This window comes from Anser brachyrhynchus, assembly GCF_964034855.1.
Source record: "Anser brachyrhynchus genome assembly, chromosome: 6".
NCBI classification, from domain to species: Eukaryota; Metazoa; Chordata; class Aves; order Anseriformes; family Anatidae; genus Anser; species Anser brachyrhynchus.
In genome coordinates, this window is record NC_137700.1 from 42,039,170 (window position 1) to 42,063,130 (window position 23,961).

At 39.1% G+C, this 23,961-nt stretch overlaps 1 protein-coding gene across 3 annotated transcripts in view; it reads right to left on the bottom strand.

The window, feature by feature from the left end:
- The window catches only part of ADAM12 (ADAM metallopeptidase domain 12), a 182,082-nt gene that overhangs the window by 133,777 nt on the left and 24,344 nt on the right, over nt 1-23,961 (bottom strand). For all 3 annotated transcript variants that reach the window (XM_080598272.1, XM_080598274.1, XM_080598273.1), the window contains exon 3: nt 2,034-2,107. In XM_080598272.1, coding sequence (XP_080454398.1) covers nt 2,034-2,107 — 74 coding nt within the window. The remainder of the gene's footprint in view (nt 1-2,033; nt 2,108-23,961) is intronic.

Sequence of the window (23,961 nt, forward strand, 5' to 3'; positions counted from 1 at the left end):
AAATAACAGCACACGTATCAGAGCTTCATATCTGTTGTCACTTACTACTCAAGAAAATATGTTTGTGTTTGGCACACTGCTACTTGAAGCATGCTGTCTTAATGGCTACTCCAGCGCTGAGCAGCACGGCTTTCAAGATATCTGAGCTGGTTTGTGCCAACCTCAGGAGGACGGGCAGGCTGGAGGACACAGGGTCTGTAAGCACAGCTGCTGGTCCTCCCTGCAGCCTCAAACACTCACAGGCAGGAGCTGCAGCGTGGAAGTGTCACAAAAGACGTTGTTCCCTTCCCTCACCTCCTCTGTTGCCACTCGCCTCTTGGTGGCAATGACCCAGCACCCAACGCTGTCAATGGGTCCGCGCACACACCCGCACTGGCTTGCAACTCTCAGCCCATTATTTGTCTTGAAAATAAAAGTTAGTAATGCTAAATGAAAAAAAAAAAAAAAAAAAAGAGGAAAAGGATTTTGCAAAACTGTGACGTTTTTTCTGTGGTTTGGGATCAGTGAACTGCCTCATATGCTACAAACCCTAAGCACAGGCAAGGCTAACTTTAGTGTTTTACAACCGTAAAAGTATGTTGAAGATCCTGTTAAGACAAGGAACCTAATGTTGTCATCACCATACAAAACTCTTGTAGAACATAAACCTTCTGGTGTACGCCCCACCACAGACAGGTAAACTAGAAAATAACCATTGCTAAGTATTTCTTAAGAAGCAGGGCTTGGAATTCTCCAAATCTGGTTAGTCAAACAGATGCTCATGAGAGTTAATTTATAGTCCTGTCAGCTCTGTTTTTAAGAGAGATGGAGATTGTATCTTACAGTTTTCTAAATCTGATTTTATTACAGGTACAAGAGAGTTTGGTATGTTCAGCAAGGCCTGTATTAGCAGTTTTATGTTCTTTTAATCGCTGACAGGAATGCAAATAGCTTCCTCAATTGCTGCATACTTCACATTCCTGAAGGAAGGCACACCCTTTGACAAAGATTAAGAGAATATAAAGTTAAATTCCTGTTTACTAAATGAATTAAATCCTCTTTTAGTTGCTCAAACAGAGCAACCTATGCATCGGGGAACTACATTCCTTTCAGGGATAGCATAGGAACAATAAAGAAACATTGAAAATAATGTGAAGAAAGCTCACGATTTGGTCCCAATGTTGAATAATAGAGTGAACTGGATTCTATCGCAGCTGGGTAACGTTAGGGTTTCTCCAAATGACTGGAAATAAAAAGCATTTTGTAAAAAGCCAAGGGGGAATGCTGCCCGCAGCCACCAGGCTGGTCCCTGTCCAGCTCTCATGCTGGTGTATGGTTTCTGCTCACAGGATCATCGCTGCTATCCGTCCCATGGACCCTCCCTGCAGCATCCCCTGGTGTCTATCACTGACAGCTTCTGCACACGAGCACGAGTTGTCAAGAGCACATGGAAGAAGACGCAATATTTATAGCCCACAAGTAGGTGTTCAAGCTCTGCTTTGATCATGGGCCTCATGAGCAGCACGAACATCCATCCCATCATCAGCCCCTTGCCAACAAACCCACAGAGCTCCCATTTAAAAGTCCACCAGGGGTTAGGTCCCGTTGCTTGACTCATACTCCCTGAGCAGACACCCACAGCCACTGCACAAAGGGAACCGTGGTCACAGGCACCAGCAGGAGGGATAAGTCCTCCAAAAACTGTACCAAAGACTGTAGCGTTTTCCACATTATTGTAAACAAAAGTCTTACTGTGGGAAAGGGGGACAAACGCAAACCAAATAGGAAGAGTGATCAACAAGAAAGCAGCGAAGGCAGCTTTTCTCTTTTCAGCCCCACAGAGATGCAGACATACATACAGGTCCTTGCTTTCTTAGCAGAATGCAAATGCCTACAATCAAACTGGAACACAACACTCCAGGTAGGGAGGGGCATGTTCTGTAAGGGCCCAGTAGCAAACGTGCCCCCAGGTTACATTTAACCCTTCAGTTTTAACATTACCACCCCTCCCTAAGAATGCCGGTACAAAGTGAACGTGCACCAAGGGTACTCACTCGTTTCTCTCCAGCTGGATGACCAGATGTTTTCCTTCAGCTTGTACCACCACCTGCAGCAGGGCTGGGTGACTCTGCAAAAGGAGAACGGAGTCGGATGAGTCTAAAACCAGAGCCAGCACCTCTCTCAGCCAGGGATCTGGGCACACCAGATGCAGAATCTGGCCCCGCCTGGCACAGTGCAAACACGCGGGGCTTCGCGCTGCTGTCCTTGGGACAGCGTGGTGTGCAACACAGCACCTTGAGACCTTGCATCTTTCCACACCAGAGCATGTCTTGAAGATCAGCATAGCAATGAAGTCCCCATCATTCCCACGAGATACCTGATACAGTTATGAATTTTCTCTCTTTCCTCTCCGTATAATAGTACAATGAGATTAAACACTAATATAATCTCTTACTAACGTCCAGTCTTGCTGTAGGATTTTTTGAACTGAGATCAGGGTAACCAGGTTTGCGCTTTGCATGACCATTTCCAGTCTCTGCTCGCCATGCTGGAAGCTGGTGCCTCTGCCCTCAGAGCAGACCTGCAGTGCTGTGGCCACAGTCAGCAGGGTGGCTCTAACAGAAATAGTTCTTCCCTTAGGGCTGAGCATGTTAAATATTTGCGTGCAGGAAGGACCCCACATGCGATGCAGATCTAAGACCATCATGGAAACTAAACATCAAGTATCGTCATGCTGAACTACTTGTTCCCTATAAACAGCTACATATTTTAACACGTTGTTTCATAAGAAAAAAAAATAAGATTTAGCTAGAAAAAGAATTGGTGTTGGAACAATCAGAAATATGGCTAACAATATTATCAAGAATCTCTGTGAGAACAATAGACAAAGTATTTGTACACATACAAGCATGCAAGAGAAATTTCTAAACAAGACATCAAGAGCAGAGCGCACAGAAATCCCGCACTCCGGCATGGAGCAGGGGTCAGGGCATCTGGATTGCATTTTCAGCACCGACACGACTCTGTGCAATCTTCACATTGCTCTTCCCCTGACGGTAAAACAAGTTCTTTTTCATCTCAGGTATCTGAAGGTGAATTCACTACTTTGGGGGCTGTGAAAAAGCATCCGAAAAGTCTGCACACGGTGGTGATCCATTCAGTCCTGGAAGTGGGAGGGGGCGGGGGCTTAAACACTGCAGGAGGGGCAGAGCACCTATACGGGCTCTTAGAGCACCAAACGGGAAAGCACAGTTTACAATCTGCTAGCTACTCTTAATCCAGAAGTCTGCACTCACATGTACTCTAAAACCGTTTACACTTAACTCACATTTCATTAAACAAACTTACAGGGTTGCGAGACAGTATTTCCTTGTTTTGAAATTCTGACAGTAGCTCAATAAATCAGTTGTTCCTCTGCACGCTCAATACACTTTTCTGAAGATTTATGCCAGCCAATTGCCAAACTGAGGCAGTCTAATCTTTAGGGGTATTGTATTTAATTGATTTATTGGGAAATGTGTCTGAATGTGTGATTGCTGCAGCGGTGCCGTGATGCAGCCTTGGCTGTGTGACGGTCAGAGCACCCCACCCATACAATGCAAGAATTTTTAAATGATTTGGAAAATTGTAAATGTTTATTAAAAAGTGAAATTATGAGGAGACTGTCGTAGACTAAACAACGTTGTAATTTTGTTATAATAAAAAATAGCTGACAACTCCCCGGTGCTCTCAGGCATTATTAAGTGCAAATTGTGACTGAGATACCTTTGCTTTCTTCTCAGTGTCCTGCCCCACTGCTCGTGCAAATTCAGACATGTTTCCCTCTCCCCATGCAAAATAGCAACAATATTGAAATTCTGCATCTATGTGAACTTTGTAGGAACTAGATCCCACTAGAATGCTAAATAAAAGCTTCAGCCTATCCTTGGCATTCAGCAAACACATGGGAGTCATTTATTGGCATGAATATTTAGAGACAATGTTGATTACCACTTTAATATTAGTGCAGTGGTTCCAAACCCTGTAAGATATACATACTAGAGAGTTTTGAGAGAGTAAAATACAATTAATTACAATATAACACAGTAAATAATTAATATATTGCAGGAGCACAAATGGGTTCCTTTCAGCTAAAGGCCCTCTGTTAGTATGTAAATGATAACCATGTTTATTCATGAATTCTCACTGGTACTTATTTGACAGTCAGTTGATGTTGCTAAGTTGTAAAGTTAAAAAAGCAGCTGCAGTATAAAACAGACTTCTACAAGACAAAAACTGTCTCTCAGAGAATTCCTAAAGCTGAAACTACTCGTTATTGAACACAATAATGTCTCCAGTTAGGATGCTGGACTGTTTTGCAGGAGACCCTGGTTTAGATCCCTGATTTATCATAGAAATATTTTTCAAGCAAGTGGCTCATTTTCTTTTATGCCATCTGGGAAGAGATGAAACTATACATTTTCCTATTCTGGATGGTAGTCGTAAGCATAAATACAGTAAAAATTACAGACTGCTCAGGTGCTATGGTATTTGGAAACACATAGGCACTTAAAATGATACATTTCTAATGTGAAAGAAAAGCAAAGATCATTCAGAAAGTTTTTGGTTTTTTTCCTTGCTAAAGTATACACTTGTGAAATTAATGAAAAAAATGAATTTTATTTTATTTTATTTTTTATTTTTTCCCAACAGTACCGGTGAGCTCTCCATTAAAGTATTTACGCGGTTCTGCTACAAGACCTTAAAAACTCATTTCAAGTCTCATGAAACACTGTAGTACTCTCTCCTTACAATCAATATTTTCGAAACTGAATTGCAAGATGAAATGGCAATTACTGTAAACACTGATATTAGATAGCTGTTTTATATTTTTTGTTTAGAATGATAAGAAAGCACGTTGTGAGTACACAGACTCTTCTGCTCAGAAACTTTTATAAAGAACAGCTTGCTATAAGACTTTCTTAAGAATCAGAAAAAATAATTTCCATATTGATACCAAAACTTATTCCGCATATGATCGCTTTAAAATTATCAAACCTGACAGAAGTTAAAGTGAACCTTATGGAACCATTTACACCATATTCTTTTAACATCACAACAAATATCATAATTATTTACACCATAATAATAAATAATTGTGAATGTTTTGACCTTTCTTTTCTCTACTGATTTCCTTTTTTTAGTTCTTTCTACTCTAACTTCAATTTGCTCTTTTCTTTTTCACAACGTATTTGTGGAGTACCTCATCAATGCACACAAACTGTTCCTTGATATCCTAAGAGGTAAAACTGACCTCAGGATAACTGAAGTAGTACTCTCCATCACTTTCTCCTCTTATTTAGAGCATTTACTTTCAAAATCCCCATCAAAATTTGACAATGAAAAAAAAAAAAAGGTATTTCACCCATTAAATTGTTCCTTGTTTGCTTGCTTGCTAAGGGATGTTAGTTTGGTCATAGCGATAATATTCTGAAATTAGTGAAATAACAATTGATTAACTTTTAGTTAAAGCCAAGCAAGAACTCTCTCTGATAAAGCACATAATAAATGAGTACAGGCTTTCTGGAACAACTGGAACCTGGTGAGACAGTAGGCTGTTTCTGAGTCACCGTTGGTTGTTCGTTTTCCCACAACAGAACTAAAATCAATATGCACAAGAAAAGGTAGTTTAATTAATACACGCTTTCAAGTACTTTTAAGTGCTCGCACCCTCCCACTTAATTCACGTTGATCTCCAGATCTTTAATTAGAAAGAGAAAAGAAAGGATGGTTTGGGGACTGAGGGCTTCCCCTGTGAGCCTGGAGAGGGTGCGGGCAGCCCAGCTGTACCGCAGTCACCTCTGGGCTGGGACACCTGCACTCTGCTACGGGAAACAGCTAAACCCTCCAGCTGAGCCTAGCTCTTGCACCTCAACTGGTTTTGTGCTTCACTCACCCCTTCTGCCACTTTCCACCAACGTGAAAAGTGAACAAGTTTTCAAACTCCTGTCTTTGTCTACATACGACACAAAGTATTTTAAAGACGCGCTCCCTAAACGCAGTGGTGAGCAGATAGGCAACTTCCTTCCCGTGAAGGCATCAGGACGTTGCAATAGTAGCTCAAAACCAGCAATTCTATATATATATACATATATATACATACATATATATTTCCCTTAGTTGCTCATGGTTTATCACATCAACACAAATACCAACACAGAGCCTCAGCAGCAGATCTTGAAAGTCTCATACTTTCGTGGAGTACTTTCTAATAATATTGATATAATAGACACATACACACACACAAACAGACACACACACACACACAGTTTTCTGTGTCTGAAATACTAGTAGCTATCCATTTGGAGTAGATTTGTTCACCTTGGTGGGATGCCCATTCTGGAATTTCAATACAAAGTAGTTGTCACTGAGCATATTTTTCTGCACAGTAATCTAGGAAAAAGTCTTAATCACTGCTGGATCATCTCTTCCTTTGGGCTGTGGATTTGGCACGCACTGTAATCACGTTGCAGTGCTGTTAGCTTTTCCCTTGATACTGACTGTTGAGATTGGGATAGAATATTTTGAGTCATTTCTTATTACATCTGAAGAGAGGGAGAACCGATGAAGCAGACAGTCCTAGTGCATATGTTTTTTACACCTTCCTCTCCATAAAGGATTTTATTGGATTAAGATATATGAGTTAGACCAGCAAACAAAAGTTTAAAGAAAAAAAATATTCTAGCAACTACATGATAGAAATAAAAGGAGATATCTAAAGACAAGAGAAAGAGTGTAAATAACCTCAAAACAGAAGCATTAATTCATTTGGAAAGCCAAATGCATTTTCAGCTGTTTCAGATATCCAAATCCAGTATTTGAGAGTAAGGATCAGCACAAGAAATAGAACCAAAAGGGATTATTTTGTTTCTCTGGTTTCAAATTAAGTTTTCAGTAATATCCTTGCATGGTAGATTGAAACAGGCAGATTTGTTTAATCCAACAAAGTGGTTTCCACTCCCTCCAGAACTGCTACTAGCTTCACTAAAGCCAACCTTGCAACAGGGCTGACTTTGCATGTGCCATCAAGTTGACCTACATCTGTGAAGTGCCTGTGACATATCAGGCCACAGACTGCATGAATTATCCTCACACCTCACTGGTGGGACATTCCTAGCTTGAAATGGGTTGAGATGGGCAAGATTGTGAGGAAAAGCCTTCTAATTTTTTAAAAACTATAAACTGCAATTCGTTGTATGCAGCAAGCTTCCTAATATCCAACGTGGACCAAAAATAAAAACACAGCAAAACTCATAAAATGTCACATTTAATAATTACTTGTCTGGGATTTAGTTCAAAGTAAAGAAATCACATTGTCAGGGACAAGCACAAGAGAAGAGACTTTGGAAGCCACGCCAGCCTTGCCCAAAGCTTGTCAGAGATATGCAATGATGTAGCAGACCTTAGCAGCCCAAGTACACTTTTCCCATAGGATACATGAAGATACAAGAGGTGAGGATGATTTGTTCTGACTAGCTACCATGAAGGCAGCCCAGCTCTGCCATGTATATAGTCACGAATGGTGGTTTAACACAGTGTTATACAAGGCAACTGGATGCAGAAGCAAATCAACATTTGTTTATGAAAACAGAGGAATAGGGAAGAGATGTCTTCAAAGTGCAGAGAAACCAGAACGCGCTTCTAGAACTTCAGTACGTATTTAGGATTAAACGCTACACATAGCTTATTCATGCAGAAATTACCCACTCATCGCTGGCTGAAGACAGTCAGTGAGGACTGTTGCAGTTTTGATTTCCCCCACTGATTTCCCCCACTACTGACACAGGTCAAACAAGAGCAGATGATGTGATAGTCAAAGTATTCCACCAGGGGAAAATTTGAAGGTAATTTTTAATCCAGGGAGTCTTAAATTGAACAAAAAGCATCAAGAATTACTCCAAGGATATGACCATATTTACTTTATCCTCTATGTTTCTGAAAAGATAAATTCCAAAACACACATACAAACAAAAAAACCACACACAAACTAAAACAAACAAACAAATAAAACCAAACAAAAACAATACTGCGAGGGTCATAAGTTTACGCTATCTCTTAAACATAGCTCTGGAAGTCACGGACATCTGAGATGCATCAGATAGCTACATGCCATACAAAGCTAGGTGTTTTTTCTTGTGTCTGAATAGCTAGCATCAAGAATTAGAAATTGTGTAACTGAGAAAAGAGTACATTATCTCCAGGAGGGATAAAATCTATGCCATTTTGTGCTATCTACATGAAAATATCTTTTTGTCCCTTATTTGTTGCACACTGATGTTATGTGTTGGTGCCTCCACAATCTAAAAGGTGTGCTTACAGGTATTATATCCTTGAGCTGATATTACCCCTCCACTATCTGTAGTACACGAAGAGGAAAAAGCTGGAAAATCTATAAGAAATAAAGCTATCTGGGGAATCTTACCATGATAACTGGAATTCAATCCAATAATCTGCAGTGCAAGCTGTCTACAAAGTATATACATTCAAGATAATTACAAGTGACAAAGAATACAATAAATTTTATGCATTGCTTTTAAATTGATGAATATTTATTTCTTTTCTTTTGGCTTTAGTTTAGGAGTGAACACAAGAGGCTGTGTTTCTTGCAAACACCTCCAAAATCAAGCGATATTTCATGCAGACATGAAAAGTATAAACATTTAATTCATATTGTCTTGCAAGCTCCTCAGGGCAGTGAACTCAGCTGTGCTTTCCTTACTGTCAAATGACAAGCATGTATCCCTGTGGCTGTATATAATGAGTAGTAACAAAGAGAACAGAGGGTTTTGCGGCAGATCTATTTTTTTACTGGAGTAGCAAAGAATCACAGCCCCTTAACAAATTGGCTGAGCCACTCCAGGAATGCACAAAACCAAAGGACTTCCAGGTTTGTTCCCAGCTCTCAGATGCACTGACTCTTCGAAAATAGAATGATCTACTGTTTGTTTTCTTGCTGGCAATACAAACAGATGCAAGCTCCTTCTGTCTGGAAGACACAGTTTCTAATCTGAACCTCCATTTTTTTTTCTTTTTTACTTTTTTTTCCTTTTTCTTTCTTGTAGAGCAACTCAACCTGTTTCTTGGTGGTAGTCATTCTTTTCCACCTTCTTCTTGTTCCTGCTTCCTACGTTGCCAGCCAGCTGCATGTGGATAGCTGCACACCACAGGCACAGCAGAAACCAGCAGAAACCATCGCACATGAGGTCCCAAGGCAGGGACAGGGCAAAGGCTCTTCTGCCTCTTCTCTTACAAGCTTCCCTACAGGAATAGAGAACTCCGAGGAGTTCCACAAACATGGAGCTCACGTGATGTGCATAAAACAGGAGCTGTAGGACAGCCTTGGGAATGACCCAAATTCCCTTCACAGACTAAAAAGATTTTCAATTAAAATTAAAAAAAAAAAAAAAGAATGAGGTGCACTGCTTCTATACCACTCAGAGTCCCAGCCTCTGGCCGTCAGTTTATTTGGCAACATCTGACAAATCTCTTACAAATCTCTATAAAAGGCTTTTTAAATTAACAGATTCCTGCTCACTGTTGGTGTCCCAGCATCCCTGTGCAGAGTTAAAAATTCAAGCAAATAACGCTCAAGAAAGAGGAAACTGAGAAGTTAATTGTGCCAGACCGAAATCAATAAAACTGCACAGCTCTAGCACACAGTTTCCTGGTTTCCATGCAGAAATACAAAGCCAATGACTGCTCTGGGAAAAGGAAAGCTTGCTTACAATTTAGCTACAGCCTTTTCGCGAGTATTCCTGATTTACTTTTTTTTTCCTTTTTTTTTTTAAATTAAAGAATAACCTAACTAAAACATGTTCAGAATGTCATAACATTACGGATCAAATATTCCAAGAGGAAATCCAAAATAACCAGTTTGATGTTTTAAAGAAATCTGCATCTTCTGAGGCTGACTTGTTATGCCATGAATTTATTTGGTGTCAGTAGAAAGTCAGGCATGAAACTGAGTTCAACGTTTGCACCATATTTGCTTTATCAAGCACGGAAGTTGTGCTAAAACATATTTAAGTGCATATGGCCAGCAACACAGGGATTAACAGTAACTACACAGTTTATGTGTTAAAAAAAAAAAAAAGATCAAATGTGTTCTTTCTATGTAATTACAACTAAACAGAGCAAATGGGCCTGCCTTGGCTTTTAAAATAGTTATCCAATTATCTGCTGAACTAAGAAGAAGAATAGTTAATGGTTAAGAACAGGTCAAAATCAATGCTCGATTTTCAGGACAAAATTTGAAAACAATCTTTCAAAGATTCCTAAAAACAAGTTCAGAGAACAAACATTAGTGAATTATGACAATGGAGCTGGTGTTGCCAATACTCTGAAAAAGCTGGTCAGGAGCGAGCTACGCTATCCTTGGCCTCAGGATGTGGTTTGGGAGAAGGTGGCGTGTTGTAACACAAACCAGCCAATGCGAAGTATTGAAGCCCTTCCTGTATCTTTGCAGCAGGATGGATGCAAACCAACACAAACCAACATTCAGCATGTATTTATTACACTTCCCTGCATGCCTGATGACCTGCAAGGAGTCTGCTCAGCATCTGGAAGCAGGCGATTCATTAGATTCACGATTCACAAAGGAAGGAAGAAAGGAAAAGGAAACAACATGTGTTTTTGACTGAATAGAGATGACTGCACCAAACTGCGAACTCAATTTTGTATTAAGAACAGCTATTAAAGACAAAAATTAAATAACACACGTGCTTTTAGCCAGCTCTCATTTATTGCACTTTATCCCAAACAGACCTCTACCTAGGGTGCTGCCTGCCACCCTTTTGAAGGACAATCTCCATAAAGCTACCTGATGCCACCAAATTTTGTCATCCAGGTGAGGACCTGACTTCATGAAGCAAAGGACTTTCTACCCAATACAGCTGGTCGATCCCCAGCTTGGAAACAGGTCCTGAGAAGTGATTTTTAATGTGAGTCTGATGGAGAGGTGTGGAGTTTGCTATTGCCACACGCTCACTGAGATGGCTGGAGAGCCCCTGCCCTGTCTGCTCTCCGCCACGCTGGCAGGAGGCTGATTGCATCTGTGCAGATTTTAGCTTTCTGAAAGAACTGTAAATATAAAGGTCTTTTTAATGGTAAAAAAAAAAAAGGAGAAGGATAAGAGGCTGGTTAAAAATAAGTCCTTCTCTCCGCTGTTTTTCCTTACTGTGTTACTCTAGAAGAATAAAATGGCAATACCCACAGCCCTGTAAACCTCTGGGGGAGTATCCATGTTGCCCTCAAGTTGGAAAAGACTAGACACCACACGGCCTCAAAGGTATGAAAAGCACACGGCATCTGATCCTCCTGGCACCTGCTGTGCTGTCAGGGCTGCTCGTGGCAGCCTATTACCACCACCCTGGTCACTGATGGGTTGCTCTGTTACAGGTAGGTTTAGCACCTGAAAAGATCAGCCCCAGCATCAGAAGTCTCTTGCTAACTCAAAGAGGGACTAAAACCTGGCACAGGAATGCAATAACCTGGACTTTGCTCAAAGTAAACCCATAGTCATTATACAGTATTTACACTATACGTACGAATCACAACTGTTCATTTTGCTATCAAACAGATGGGAGCAAAAAGTACCTCATTGTTGGAATACATTATGTGCTGCTTAAACAATGCTTTGTGGAAGGCTGTGCAGAGAAAACAAACATGTCTGTTCTGTAGTAAACTGTTACAAAACAAAACTTAATAGAGCTGGCAGCTAGAAAGCAATTGCAGTGGGTCTGGGTAGTCTGAGTTACTAAACAGAACTTGTTGCAGACAGTCCTTTGCAATTTGGGTAATTATAATGTGAATGAACAGCTGTTGATATTTGCCAATTTTAAATGTACATGAACTTCTTTGAGGACTATGCCATGTAGATTTAGTACATCCCATTTGGGCTTAGTAGATTGTTCCACCACGCGTAGTTTTAAAAGTAAAATTCCTCCTTTCTGTAAGGACAATGGGGACTGTGACCTCCTTTTAGCAGATACTTGATTATAACATTATGGTCTTCTGCCTTGCTCAGAAATCAGGGTCAAGCATGTGGACTCTGTCAGAGACTACATGTCATTGTAATTATATTTTATGCACCTTACTCCTGTTGTCCTGCCACACTTTCTGTGAGTATTCCCATCTAATAGCTCTCAGTTTTACCACCCACACATCCGCTGTGCTCTAACAGACCTGGAACTGAACAGCAAACCTGAACCTCTTCAGAAACATCTCTCCTTCTGCACACGTAATTATTGCAGCATACATTTGTGGGGAACCCACAACTAGATTTAACACCTAGCCACGGTGGGGAAAAGAATTACCATGATAATTACTTCTGATAAGAAATGACACATCATCTAGATTATTTCTGAAAATGTTTTCCACAGCAGTTGTCTGGAATGCTGAGGAGGGCTGAGCTGCAAATATTACACGTGGGTGCTGCAGGCACAATGTATTTGTGTATGTTGGGGAATTGGCAGATCACGAGAAGTGTGTTTCAGAGTCAATAGACAATTAAGTCCATTCTGAATTGCACCCATAATGGACATTATCTGAGCTACCTGAGCACTCTTTGCAACCCTTCAGTGCCATCGGCATCCTCAGAGCACTCTGCAACTCAGACGGTCTCAGGATGGAGGTTTTTCTGTCCTCATACAGGTTTGCAAAGCCGTTGAAGAGCAGAAACAAAAAGCACAGTCAGATCCCTCCCAGTATTTCCACAGTTCAGCTACCTAGCACAGAAAGAACTGACACAAAATACTGCAGCAGTTTTGTCCACCAAGAACCAAACTGGAATGGCCACCCATTTCACTGAACTGAAAGTCAACTCCAAACGCTCCAAGAAAGCTCATAAATTATTCTATCACTGAAAGAGGATTTCACATGCTTTTTGTCTCCCGTCAATATAAATCTGGCTGTGCTCAGTAAGTTATATTAAATGCACATGTATCTCCTTCAAGCCACATTTCATGCTCTCCAAACATCTTTCTCTAAATTAGATCCTTTCATATTCCTTGAAAAGCTCAGTTCTTAATTAGGAAAGAGTTCTGATTTTCCATTTTCATTAATTTATTTGATTTCAAGATTTTGAAGCCAGAGTAATTGCAACTAAATGAAACTTACTGAAAGACAAAAAGATACAATCAGATTCAGACAATGAGAAATTTAAGATTTTTTTTTTTATATACAAGTAAAGGGTAGGTCTAAATATCCTGGCTAAGCTGAATCCTTGACAATGCAACAATCTCCAGAGAAGCAATGATATGTATTTTGCTTCTCTGAATGAACTCGGAGGGTTGGCCAGATTAATGCTTAAATCACTTAATTATTTGGCTTAATTCACATGCTGTTCTTCACTTTCAGATCGCTCCTGCTCCCCTCCAATCAGACTGCTTCACTGCACCAGGTCTGTGCCAAGATCTCTGAGCTCAGACTTCATTCTCTCTAAACAACTTTTCATATTATGTGGCTCAGATTAAATCTTCTTTGCTAATTTGTTATTGCAATCACAGATGTGCTTCTGGATTCAAGTTCCCTTTTGCATCACAAATACTGGAATGTGAACCAGAAGTGAGGAGCTGGTGTCTAATTTCCACTCTTTCAAGCTGTAATTTGTCTCTGATGATCTTTTGAAGGTGATGAATGAGTTATATGAAAACAGATCAAATATTAATATTTTTTAAACTAATGGAAGGGGAGATTTCACCCCAATCTTAGGCTACTCAAGATAACATGACAAACTTTCCAAAGCTGTACTTCCAAGACACATTAATCATTTTTATGTCCTGGAATGTGCCCTAAGAGAAAGAAGGATCTGAAGATTTCCTAGTAAAGCAAATGATATTGCCAACCTGTGGGCAGCATCTCACATTTTTCTACTTAATTTGAAAGATACTTTACTTACAGATACCACATCTATACGTATACATTCTCATAGGAAATAAATGACACAAAGCAGCATGGAAAGCTCAGAAAAGCTATCTAAGAAAACATGTCCTAGAACAAAAACATATGTTTTATTCTGAATGATAACCCACAGATCAAAAATATTAATGACCAAAATATTTCTTGCCACAAAGACAAAGACAAAACACTGATGAAAATGCCATTTCCACTAACATATACGTAAAAAACTGTAAACAAAATGTATTCATTAATTATAGAGTACATTTTAAAAGATGTCTAACTAGGAGAAGATAGAAGGCTAATATACAGTTAATTCCTCCTGTAGATAATATCCTTAAGTATTTTCAATTGCTAAATAATCTTATGAAAATCTGCTTCATTATTGCTTATAGGCTCAGTAAAAATGCTATAAAATGATATTTCTAGAACAAGCTCTCATATGACATATTAGATAAACCTGCAGGTCTAAAAAAATAACCCCTCTATCAAGGTTATATAAATTGATATTAAAGCTCAACAAAGATCTCCTTTACACTAAATCATCTAGAAATAACACACCCTTTCTCCATTGAAGGACATGAGGTAAATAACTGAAGAGGAGGTTAAAAACAGATAATCAATTATTTTAGTTAGCTTCAGGGTTACTGCTGAAATTTTCAGCCCTTTAGAGAAAAAGCAAAAATCGATATAGCAGAGCATTTTAAGATAACAAAGAAAGAAACATCTCAAAGGCATTTGCAACATGTGATAAAAGTATAAAGAAAAGTTCGCTGTCACCTTCAGCTGCTCTACCATGAGCAAAAATGTTCTTGCTTGCTTGCTGAACTGGCTGCACAGGGTGAGAAAACAACAACAACAAACAAAACCACCAATTTTGCAGAAGGCTCATAAAACGTTTCAATTACCCAACCTCAGTCTCAGGGACCAGTGCAACAAAACAGAAGGAGTAAGAACATTTTTCAGTTCAGCCTGTGGATGCTGGAGCTGAATACCCATAGGAGCTGTGGGAAAATAGACCAGACAGTAGCACTGAAATTATGGAAGAAAGCAGCCGTTGTTCCTGCAGCTAGAAGATGATGAACAAGTAGAGTTGTACGCTGCAAACTCTATTTTAATTCTATATGCAACAGGATCTATTCCAAAAATCTGCCCCTGCAAATCCAGGCTACCAGATCATCCCATCAGGACAGTACAACATCTATCTGCCTTTCTGGACAGCTCTCAGTTGCCTTTATGCATATCACATGCATATCATTCAAGTATGCTTCTACATACTCTTCTTGTAACACCACTTTTTGTAGCAGTTCTGCTTTGCTTTTGCCTGCCTGCCCCGATACCAGAAGCCAGTGAATTAATAAAGGTAAGAGAATAATAAAGATTACCCGAAACAGTCCATTGTATGCAGTTTTGCCTAAGCAAATGCAGTAAAGCTCTGAAAACATGTTGATTTAAACCTTGGTGATAGTCTCAAATTTTCTGCTTCTTCTTTCATTATTATTATTTTTTTTATTTTTATTATTTTCTTCCCTCCCCCCTTCTCCCCCAAGTATTAAACTGCAATGGAAATTTGAATACACCAGTGTCCCTAGGGCTGGGCTAGGATATACAGGGTATTTCAATATTCACATTAGATGGATATACCATGCCATATGTGGCTGAGCTCCCATCAGCTTTGCCGATTTATTGTTTCTTGAGGGAAAATTCTCACTTTTAGACACAGAAGAGCCTTCCTATCCAGCCTAGAACAACAACAAGCTAACTACCTTAAAAAAAAAATCTTACATTTTCAACTTAACATTAGGAAGAGTTGCTACCACAAGAGATACATTGCCGAGGAGCACAGAGTGAACAAATATGTTGAACACCTGAAAATTTCCAACAGGCCAACCTCATGTTTCCTGCCCCAGATAAGCCACACTCAGCATCCAATCTACTTTCTGCACAGCTTCTAACATAAAGCTGCAGAAAAGATACTGAGAGGAAAAAAAGAAATTAAAAAAAAAAAACAACTAACAACCAGCTCTTAACTGAACATGTTTCCATTCAGTTGATCCTTTGAAAAAAAAGAAAAAAAGACAAAAAAAACAACACCATGTCTCTGTTCACTGCTAATTAAAAATAAAACAGCTCTGAAACACAGCCCATGTGATCTACCAGAAGGACTTTACAGCCCAAATATCCCAGAATGTGTTTTGAATTACTTCTTGCTTATTGTAAACAGTTGAAATTGTCATCTCAGGATTTGGTCTATTTATGATGCACTGCAGTTAAATCCCCTCCTCCCTTCCCCCTTCCTGAAAAGCTTTTGAAGCTTTGATGCTTCTCAGAGTAACAGATGACACAGATACAAGTCTGCTGCTGCCACCCAACATTGTTTAATGGCATTATACTCCCAGAAAGCCTCTGGTGAAGCCGGGATATTCCTGCATAACAAGTTTTCTGTAAAATCCAGAAAGATATACAAAAGAGACTTTCAGAAGATTAATCTTCCCATGAAAGTTTTGTTTACAATATTTTATACCATATACTTTGGAAAGTGGCAATAAGGTAAGTGTTATTACAAGGCACAGTCAACAGTTCACATGGGCATTGTATTTTTTTGTAACCTGTCTCGACAGAATGGCTTATATCTCCTTCCTGAATCTCCAAAACTCCTGAAAGAAAGGATTTCCTCAGGCTGTCTACTACTGTTTTCTAAAACTGTCATGCGTGTTTATACCAGCCTCTATCACTGCTCAAGTGAGAACCTCCCCATGCATAAGTTGGCACCAGTCTGCGAGACAGAGACGTAACACAATCTCCATTTCACAGATGAGCAGCTATGGCAGGGAGAAGCTAATTGACTTGTCTGTGATTACCTGGGAACTCTGCAGCACAACACAAAATTTAACAAGTCCTTCCAGAGCCCTAAATAATTCCTCCCTAAACCCAACCTCCTCAGGTTATAAATATCACAACCTCCCTGGCATCCCGATCTGCTTCTGTGATTTCAGTGCATGTCCTTGAATTAATAATAACATTTAAAACAACAGAAACAAAAGGTTCAGCTTCTTCTGGAACATTTTCTCTTCACCCAGTTGAGACAGCATTATAGTTTAAGTTGTCTATATACTATTTAGAATCTGGTTCTAAACTGTGCTAAGTTATTAATTGGAAGAGAAAGAAAAGACATAGGTCAACAAAGTCTTCATCTTAGGCAAGAAATTAAAGTGTTCCCTGTGAAGGAAGTGATCAGGTATCCAAAAAAAAATATAATAATAATAATAAAAAATAATAAAAAATCTAAATCTTATTCTTTGAAATCTAGAGATGATAAAATCTTGCAAAGCAGATTTTTATATAAAGAAGAAAGAATGGTCTTCGCTTCACTTCAAATCATAGAAAATGTGGATTAAGGAACTTCAGAGGTTCCTGCCCCATGTCAAGATCAACTATACCTCTCTCGTTAGCAGCTGTTTCTCTGGTGTTTCTGAAAACCAAGTGCACTCAGAGACTTCAAAGCTTCCCTTCCTCACTGTATGCATGTAAATACATCCTTTTCTCATTATCTTCATTACCGAGCTCTTACTTGCTGCCTTGTAAGGCCATTCTTCTTGTTGCTGCTAGACGGGGAGCATATCTAACAGTGGCACAGGAACTAATTACTGCCTCCTACTTTCCCGCAGCCTTTTACATACTTGAGGATTCATTATGTCTCCGCTCGGCCTTTTTCTCTTTCAACTGGCCCGACATCCCAGTTGTTTACTCCTCACCACAGGCCATGCTTTCAGCCCTCCAACCACTGCCTGCACTCCTTCCTGTGGTCCCCCAGGTGACCTCTCTCTTTCGTGAAGAGAGTTGCCCCAAACAGGATATAATACAGCAGCAGAAGCCCTGGTGATGCTCATATAGGGAAAACTTTACTCTGGTAAATAGTGGTATATGGCACCAGACCTGGTTTTTGTACTCCTACCTCATACAGGTAAGCAGCGTGCAAAGAAGAAAGCTTCTGAAAAGGTTTGTTAGCATCAGTATAAATAGTAAATGTTTGCCAGATATGGATACTACTGCACTGTCGTGAAGTGTCACGAAACACAGCGTGTTTAGAATAGGACTTTGAAGCACAGGAGCAAACCAGAGTCTTCTGACAAGTATAAAATTATATATCATCTTTTTGGAAATTTCATTCAGGCTTGGCAACATATAATAGAGAAAGGCTCTATAGGGTTCCCTGACTGTGGTGATTTCCTGAGATGATGAGCAAAGGAGGATTTCAGAGCCATATCATGAAGCTTAAATGAGAAGCTTTATTTGCCAGCAGAATGGAGTTTCAGAGAGGAACTCAGAGGGACAACTCATTCGAGCATCCTCACCTGTGAGGGCCTCCTGAGTCCTGAGCAACTAAATCTGAACTGCCCTAGCTGAGGGCTGCTGTGTTACTCCCTCAGACAGCAGTTAATTGCTTTTACATAGAAACTCTGGTGCTAAAGAAACCTAAATTTCATGATAAACCGGATAAAGAAGGTATATCAACTTCCCCCAAAACAACTCAATCAAATTTTGATTTGTAAATCAAATTCACAGATAAGAATACCTTGTACATACAAACATTGCCTTAGGCTAAATATGTGGGACAAGGTATTTCCTTTCCTATATCAAGACTGTGACGGTGACATTGCATCAACAGACAAGATAAAACTCCATAAAATGGAAGAATCAAATCTGCACATTCCAAGAGATGCAGAGAAATGATTTTGTGAGATAGGTAAAGACAGCAATAAATTGGCATATGACTTTATTCAATGTTGAAGAAATGTCTCATTTGTTCACGGTGGACTGTCAGGAGCCAGACATCACACCAAAGGAACAGGTCATGAAAGCAATTTCACTATTGCTCTTGAGGAACTTTAGAAACTCTCATTGCTATAATGGGAAAATGTGCATATGAAATACAAAAATGCAGAATGTAAAAATTTAAAATGACATGGTGGCTGCTGAAGAGGCAATAAAAACATACCATGTTGTTTCCAAATAATTTTCCGTGACTGTGTTAATTTAACAATTCACTCTCAGTTTAAGTAATGTGTCTTGGTGAGACACTTTGTATTTTACCAGTGATGTATTGATTTTCCTTTCACCAAGAAAAGTGAAGGTTTTGCTGGGAAACAAACAAACATGCAACAGCAAAAACAAAATGAAACACCCCCCTTTCCATAATATTGCCATTGAAAGAGACTTGAAGCAGAGACTGGACTCCTCTAAATTATTCAGCACTGAACACTATTGCATTTAGCATTGAACACTGTTAAAAAATTTTTGACATTTCCCTGAAAAAAAAAAAAAAAAGAAAAAAGAAAAGAGAAAAGAAGAAGAAAGAGGGAAGAAAAGAGAGAAAGAGGGAGAGGAGAGGAGAGGAGAAGAGAGGAGAGGAGAGGATATGGGATATTCATCAATGCAGTGAGGAAACCTCAGGAATATCTTTTAAAGGAATTGTCCAAATCTAGCTGACATTGTCTTCCATCTCAAACACAGGTTTGGAGAAATTGCTAAATACTTATTCTGTGCAGGCTGAAATGGGAGTTGCTTTCTATCATACACATTGAGGTTTCTTCTTACATTAGTCAGTAAAAGAAGCATGGAAGTGTATTAAAACTTATAAGTTGTGTTTTAAAAATAAATTGATGTTTGATGATTGAATTGTACATTTGAGGGCAGTAAAAATGTGCACTTGAAAGAAAAATACATAATACCCTAAAATAATGTTTCTCAAACGTTCCTTAAAAACAGTGTTTTCATGTCACTGTCATTTCCATCAAAGAAAGGTGATTGTGCTAAAGGGGACTTGGACTGATTTATATAGCTCATCATACACTATAAAAATTTCAATTAATGTTCTTCATAGTACTTACAAGCTGCTCTTAAATTGCCTCTAAGATTGTAACAGTGAAAACCCTTGTACTCAGCATTGCAAACACTCCTCCTCTTTAATTCTTTGGAAACTAAAATCTTGAAAATATTTGTTCCCTTGTTCTGACAACACATGCGTGATTTATCCACACATGCAAGACATTCATCTTTCCCCCAGAAGAGCAAATCCTTGCTCCCTAAAAGTTGTATAGTGTGTGAGTATGAATACAAATAACTTTTTTAATCTGAAAAGGCCATTACCAAAATCAAATTTATGTCCCATGGCTTGGATTAAACTTTATTCCCATTTTATAGATGGAAAAGGTCAAGGCAATAAAAGGGGAGATGTTTGACTATACAAAGTTAGGTTTCCATCTTTAAAAAAATAATAATAAATAAATAAAAGGGAAAAAAAAAAAGAAAAAAAAGAAAACCATTTCTATCCATATCTTAAATTTGCCCTCTGTGACTTGCACTGTTCCCAGGCTCTCAATGCTTCGTCTCCATAGAGCAGCGGTTTCCTTTCCTCTCTCCCTCCTATGGGGATCCTGGGAAACAACCACATGTGTTTGGAGGGCTCCCACAGATCGCAGCTTAAACCAGTCCACCACTATTCCCTTTCTTCCTTTATAATCAACATACCAAGTCTGCAAGCAATTCTGCACTAAAACTTGCAATGAAAATGGAGGTCAATATTTTGAAATATATTTTTGTTGCAATTAAAACTTTTTATAATCAGAAACATTAAAGTAATAAATAGTACTCAGGAAAGTATGAAACATAGAGCTTTAAAATTAATTACAGGCATTTAAATTGATTTAAATTTCTCTCTATGGGATGTACTTTTATGATTTTGTTTTGTTTTGTTTTTTACATACACCACTCACTTAATTTACAGTAATTTATATGCTTCAATGTATCTCAATAGCTACTCCACTAACAAACATGACGTCTCTTGGCAATAAAAGGTTAAAATTCACTTTGCCCTCTGACTATAACAGAAATACCTTTGCAAGCTAATGACTGTAACAGGCTGGTCTGTTCCCGAATAAACATTCTAGGGATTTCCTGAGGTGTTTTGTTTTGTCTTTTTTTTTTTCTTTCAATTTTTTAATTGAGAGAATAGAATTTGGAGGGTGCAGGCAGCTTAGATGCCATTTCGGTCAAAAATGTGTATATGTTGTCTTTCTATATGCTTTTAAAGTAAAAAAACCAAAAACAAAAACAAAAAAAAAATTTACACAGCTTCTGGATATTCATTTTATAGAAAAAAAAAATCTTTAAAGCTTATCCAACTCATCTCCTTCTGCCAACTTTCCTTGCCAACTCTTTCTTAGTAATGCCAGTAAATGCCAAAAAAAGTCTGGTTTAAACAATGTTTCTGTCTGTTGCAACCAAGAGAAAGGCATTTTCTGTTGGAGATACTTGATTTAGGAATCCCACTTTTTCTTCTGTTGCTGAAAATGCACCCTGACCATGCCAGTGCAGGCTGAAGGGAGGGTGCAGTATTTAAACGGTAATATTCCAGAAGTAACTTTAAGGACAAAATTACGCAGTTTCTCTTATTGGCTTTTCCCGCAACAGATTCATTTCCAGAAATTCCCTTCTCCTTTGAAAGAGGCAGATGCAGTATCTGCCAAGGAATCGGTCCTTTTTGGGGCAGGGATACTATGGCTGTTTAGATTAACACATCTCTGAGCTTTTGTCTCATTGTCACTTGCCAGGAGTTGAAGCAGACCTCCTTCAGAAGCATTTCTTTTTCAGTACAAGATGTACTTAATGCAAAAACATCTAGGGAAAGATGATGGAATGGGTGAAACTAAAGTAAATAATGTCATCTGAGAGACACCAGTGTAGGATTTCGTCCAGTATCACTGCCCGAAGGAGCCTGCCATCTCCAACACTCACACAAATGAAGTGTACCGGAAAATAGCATCCACCAGTGTGCAAAAATTAGGCATTTCTATGAAGATCTGATCCTCCCCTAGCTAGGCAGCAGCTTTGACATAAAACATTTGCTCCTGTGCTCAGTTAAGTGGACTCAGGTTATGAATATATTTCTCCCGAATATTAAAATTATATACTGGCTTCGCTTTCGAAACACAATGTGAACTACTGCCACCTCAGGAGGCAAATCACTCCAGATGGTGATGACTGGCCAGGAAGGGTTTGGCAGGTTCATCCCAATAAGACCAGTTTAGTGCAGGACTCTGAAGCATACCACAAAGGTTGTGGTCAATGGGAAGGAGAAAAAAAAAAGGAGAACAAGGAGAAAAACCCTGCCAAGGAACCACCCAGCAGCTCCTGGTGGAGGGAGATGGCCAAAGAGAAGAGGGAACAAGTTCATTCAGAAGAAGGAAAATAAAGCTGATCCTAAGACAGAAGACACAGTAAGGGCAAAGGAATGAGGGTAGGACCTACGAGCACTTCATTTCCTGAGCATGATTCAAACTTCAGAGGAAACAACAAATAAGCATCCTGGGATTTGGGGCAGAGGATGAAAGGGCAATCTCAAAGTCAGAGCTGCAGATTTAAATGGAGCTTGATGTATTTTGGTTTGCCATGGACAACGAGCAGCAACGAGACCTCTCCACAGACTCGACGCCCCCATCAAAGTGACCATAAATATCTAGATGCTGTATCGGTGTGGGAAAACACACTCCATTGCAACCAGTATCACTAGCAGACTCAGCATTACACTGACCAGAAATAACACAAGCACATCCTTGCAGGATATGGATGAGTTCAACGCCTGCAGTAAAATGCCTGCAGACTCTGGCAGCACTGCACATGCATCATACACATGGAAATGCATTACACAACCATCACCAAAAGCATTTCGTCTCCTATCTCATTAAGCTTCATCACTCCACTGTGTCTACAACGCCGTAAATTGCAATCACTTTGTTAAATTAAGCTTTGAAAGCTCAATAATACTTGAAAACTGTGTCCTTGAGGAAAAAAAGTGCACAAAAGGGACACACAATTTCCTCAAGACAGGAATTGAATGCAAAATTTCTGCTACCATGTCTAAGTGATACGGATTATTTTTACCTCATCTATATGAGCTTTTCAAAAATAATTGGCAGATTTTTTAGCAGTCATTTTATTTGTAGAAAAATAGCAACACTTTGAAATCCTTTTTATTGTCAAGATATTACTATTGCATTTTAAAAAGGCTTATTATCAATTCTAATTATATTTTTCTTATCAAGTTTTAAACTGCATATTACCACTATGAGTTTCTGTTAGAATTCTGAGGAATGAGAAGTATCCTTATAGACGAGGTAAATCATCTGGGGTTCAATTTAATTACATTCAAACAGAATTACAATTCAACAACAAAACCATCAGGGTTGATGGGACAATGGGACTCGGTAGTTCTACCAGCTAAATTTACCTCTTCATCCCTAAAATATACATACACTGAGTACAATTTAATTTACTATTGCTTCCTGAGATTAGGGTCTTCATGACAGCATATGTTAATGGCTCTTAGTTACCATGGTCATCCCCTGCTTAGAGGACTTTAGTCCTTGGAAAGGGCCCTAGTCCTGCTGCTACCATGAAAAGGACTCCTGGCAGGAGGATGTACGGTGGGAGAGAGCCTGCTGTAGGGACCGCGCTGTTTTCAGCTTGACCCAAGGCAATCTCAATAAGAATTAAGAACAAGGGAGATTCTCCTTTTTCCTGTAAAAGAATGATCACATGTTCATGGCTGGATAGTAAAGTCTTATTTTAATCCAACACTGAAATTCATACCTTACGCTCACAAGATCTGTTGCAAGAGACGTGAAATAGCCAAGTATAAGCTAAATTAATTCAATATGAAAATGCCTCAGTACAAGCACTTTACAAAATCGGCATAATGCCGCATAATTGCAAGAACTTTGTTTTCGATTTCAATACCACTTTGAAGGGCTACTATCATTAACTGGATCATTAAGATCAAAATTGTTTTTCTGTTTTCTTAGTATGATCTGTCTGTTTGTTGTCGTATTTCTTTTTTTTTAAATACCAGCCTGAAAACTCACATTTAAGAACATCGCTTCAGCCCCATCACCTTACAGAGGAACATATGAGCGGATTCCTCGAGCCCAGATCTGAGACACTACCTCATAGCTGGTGGGTCAAAGTCAGTGAGCACAGCAAAGCACT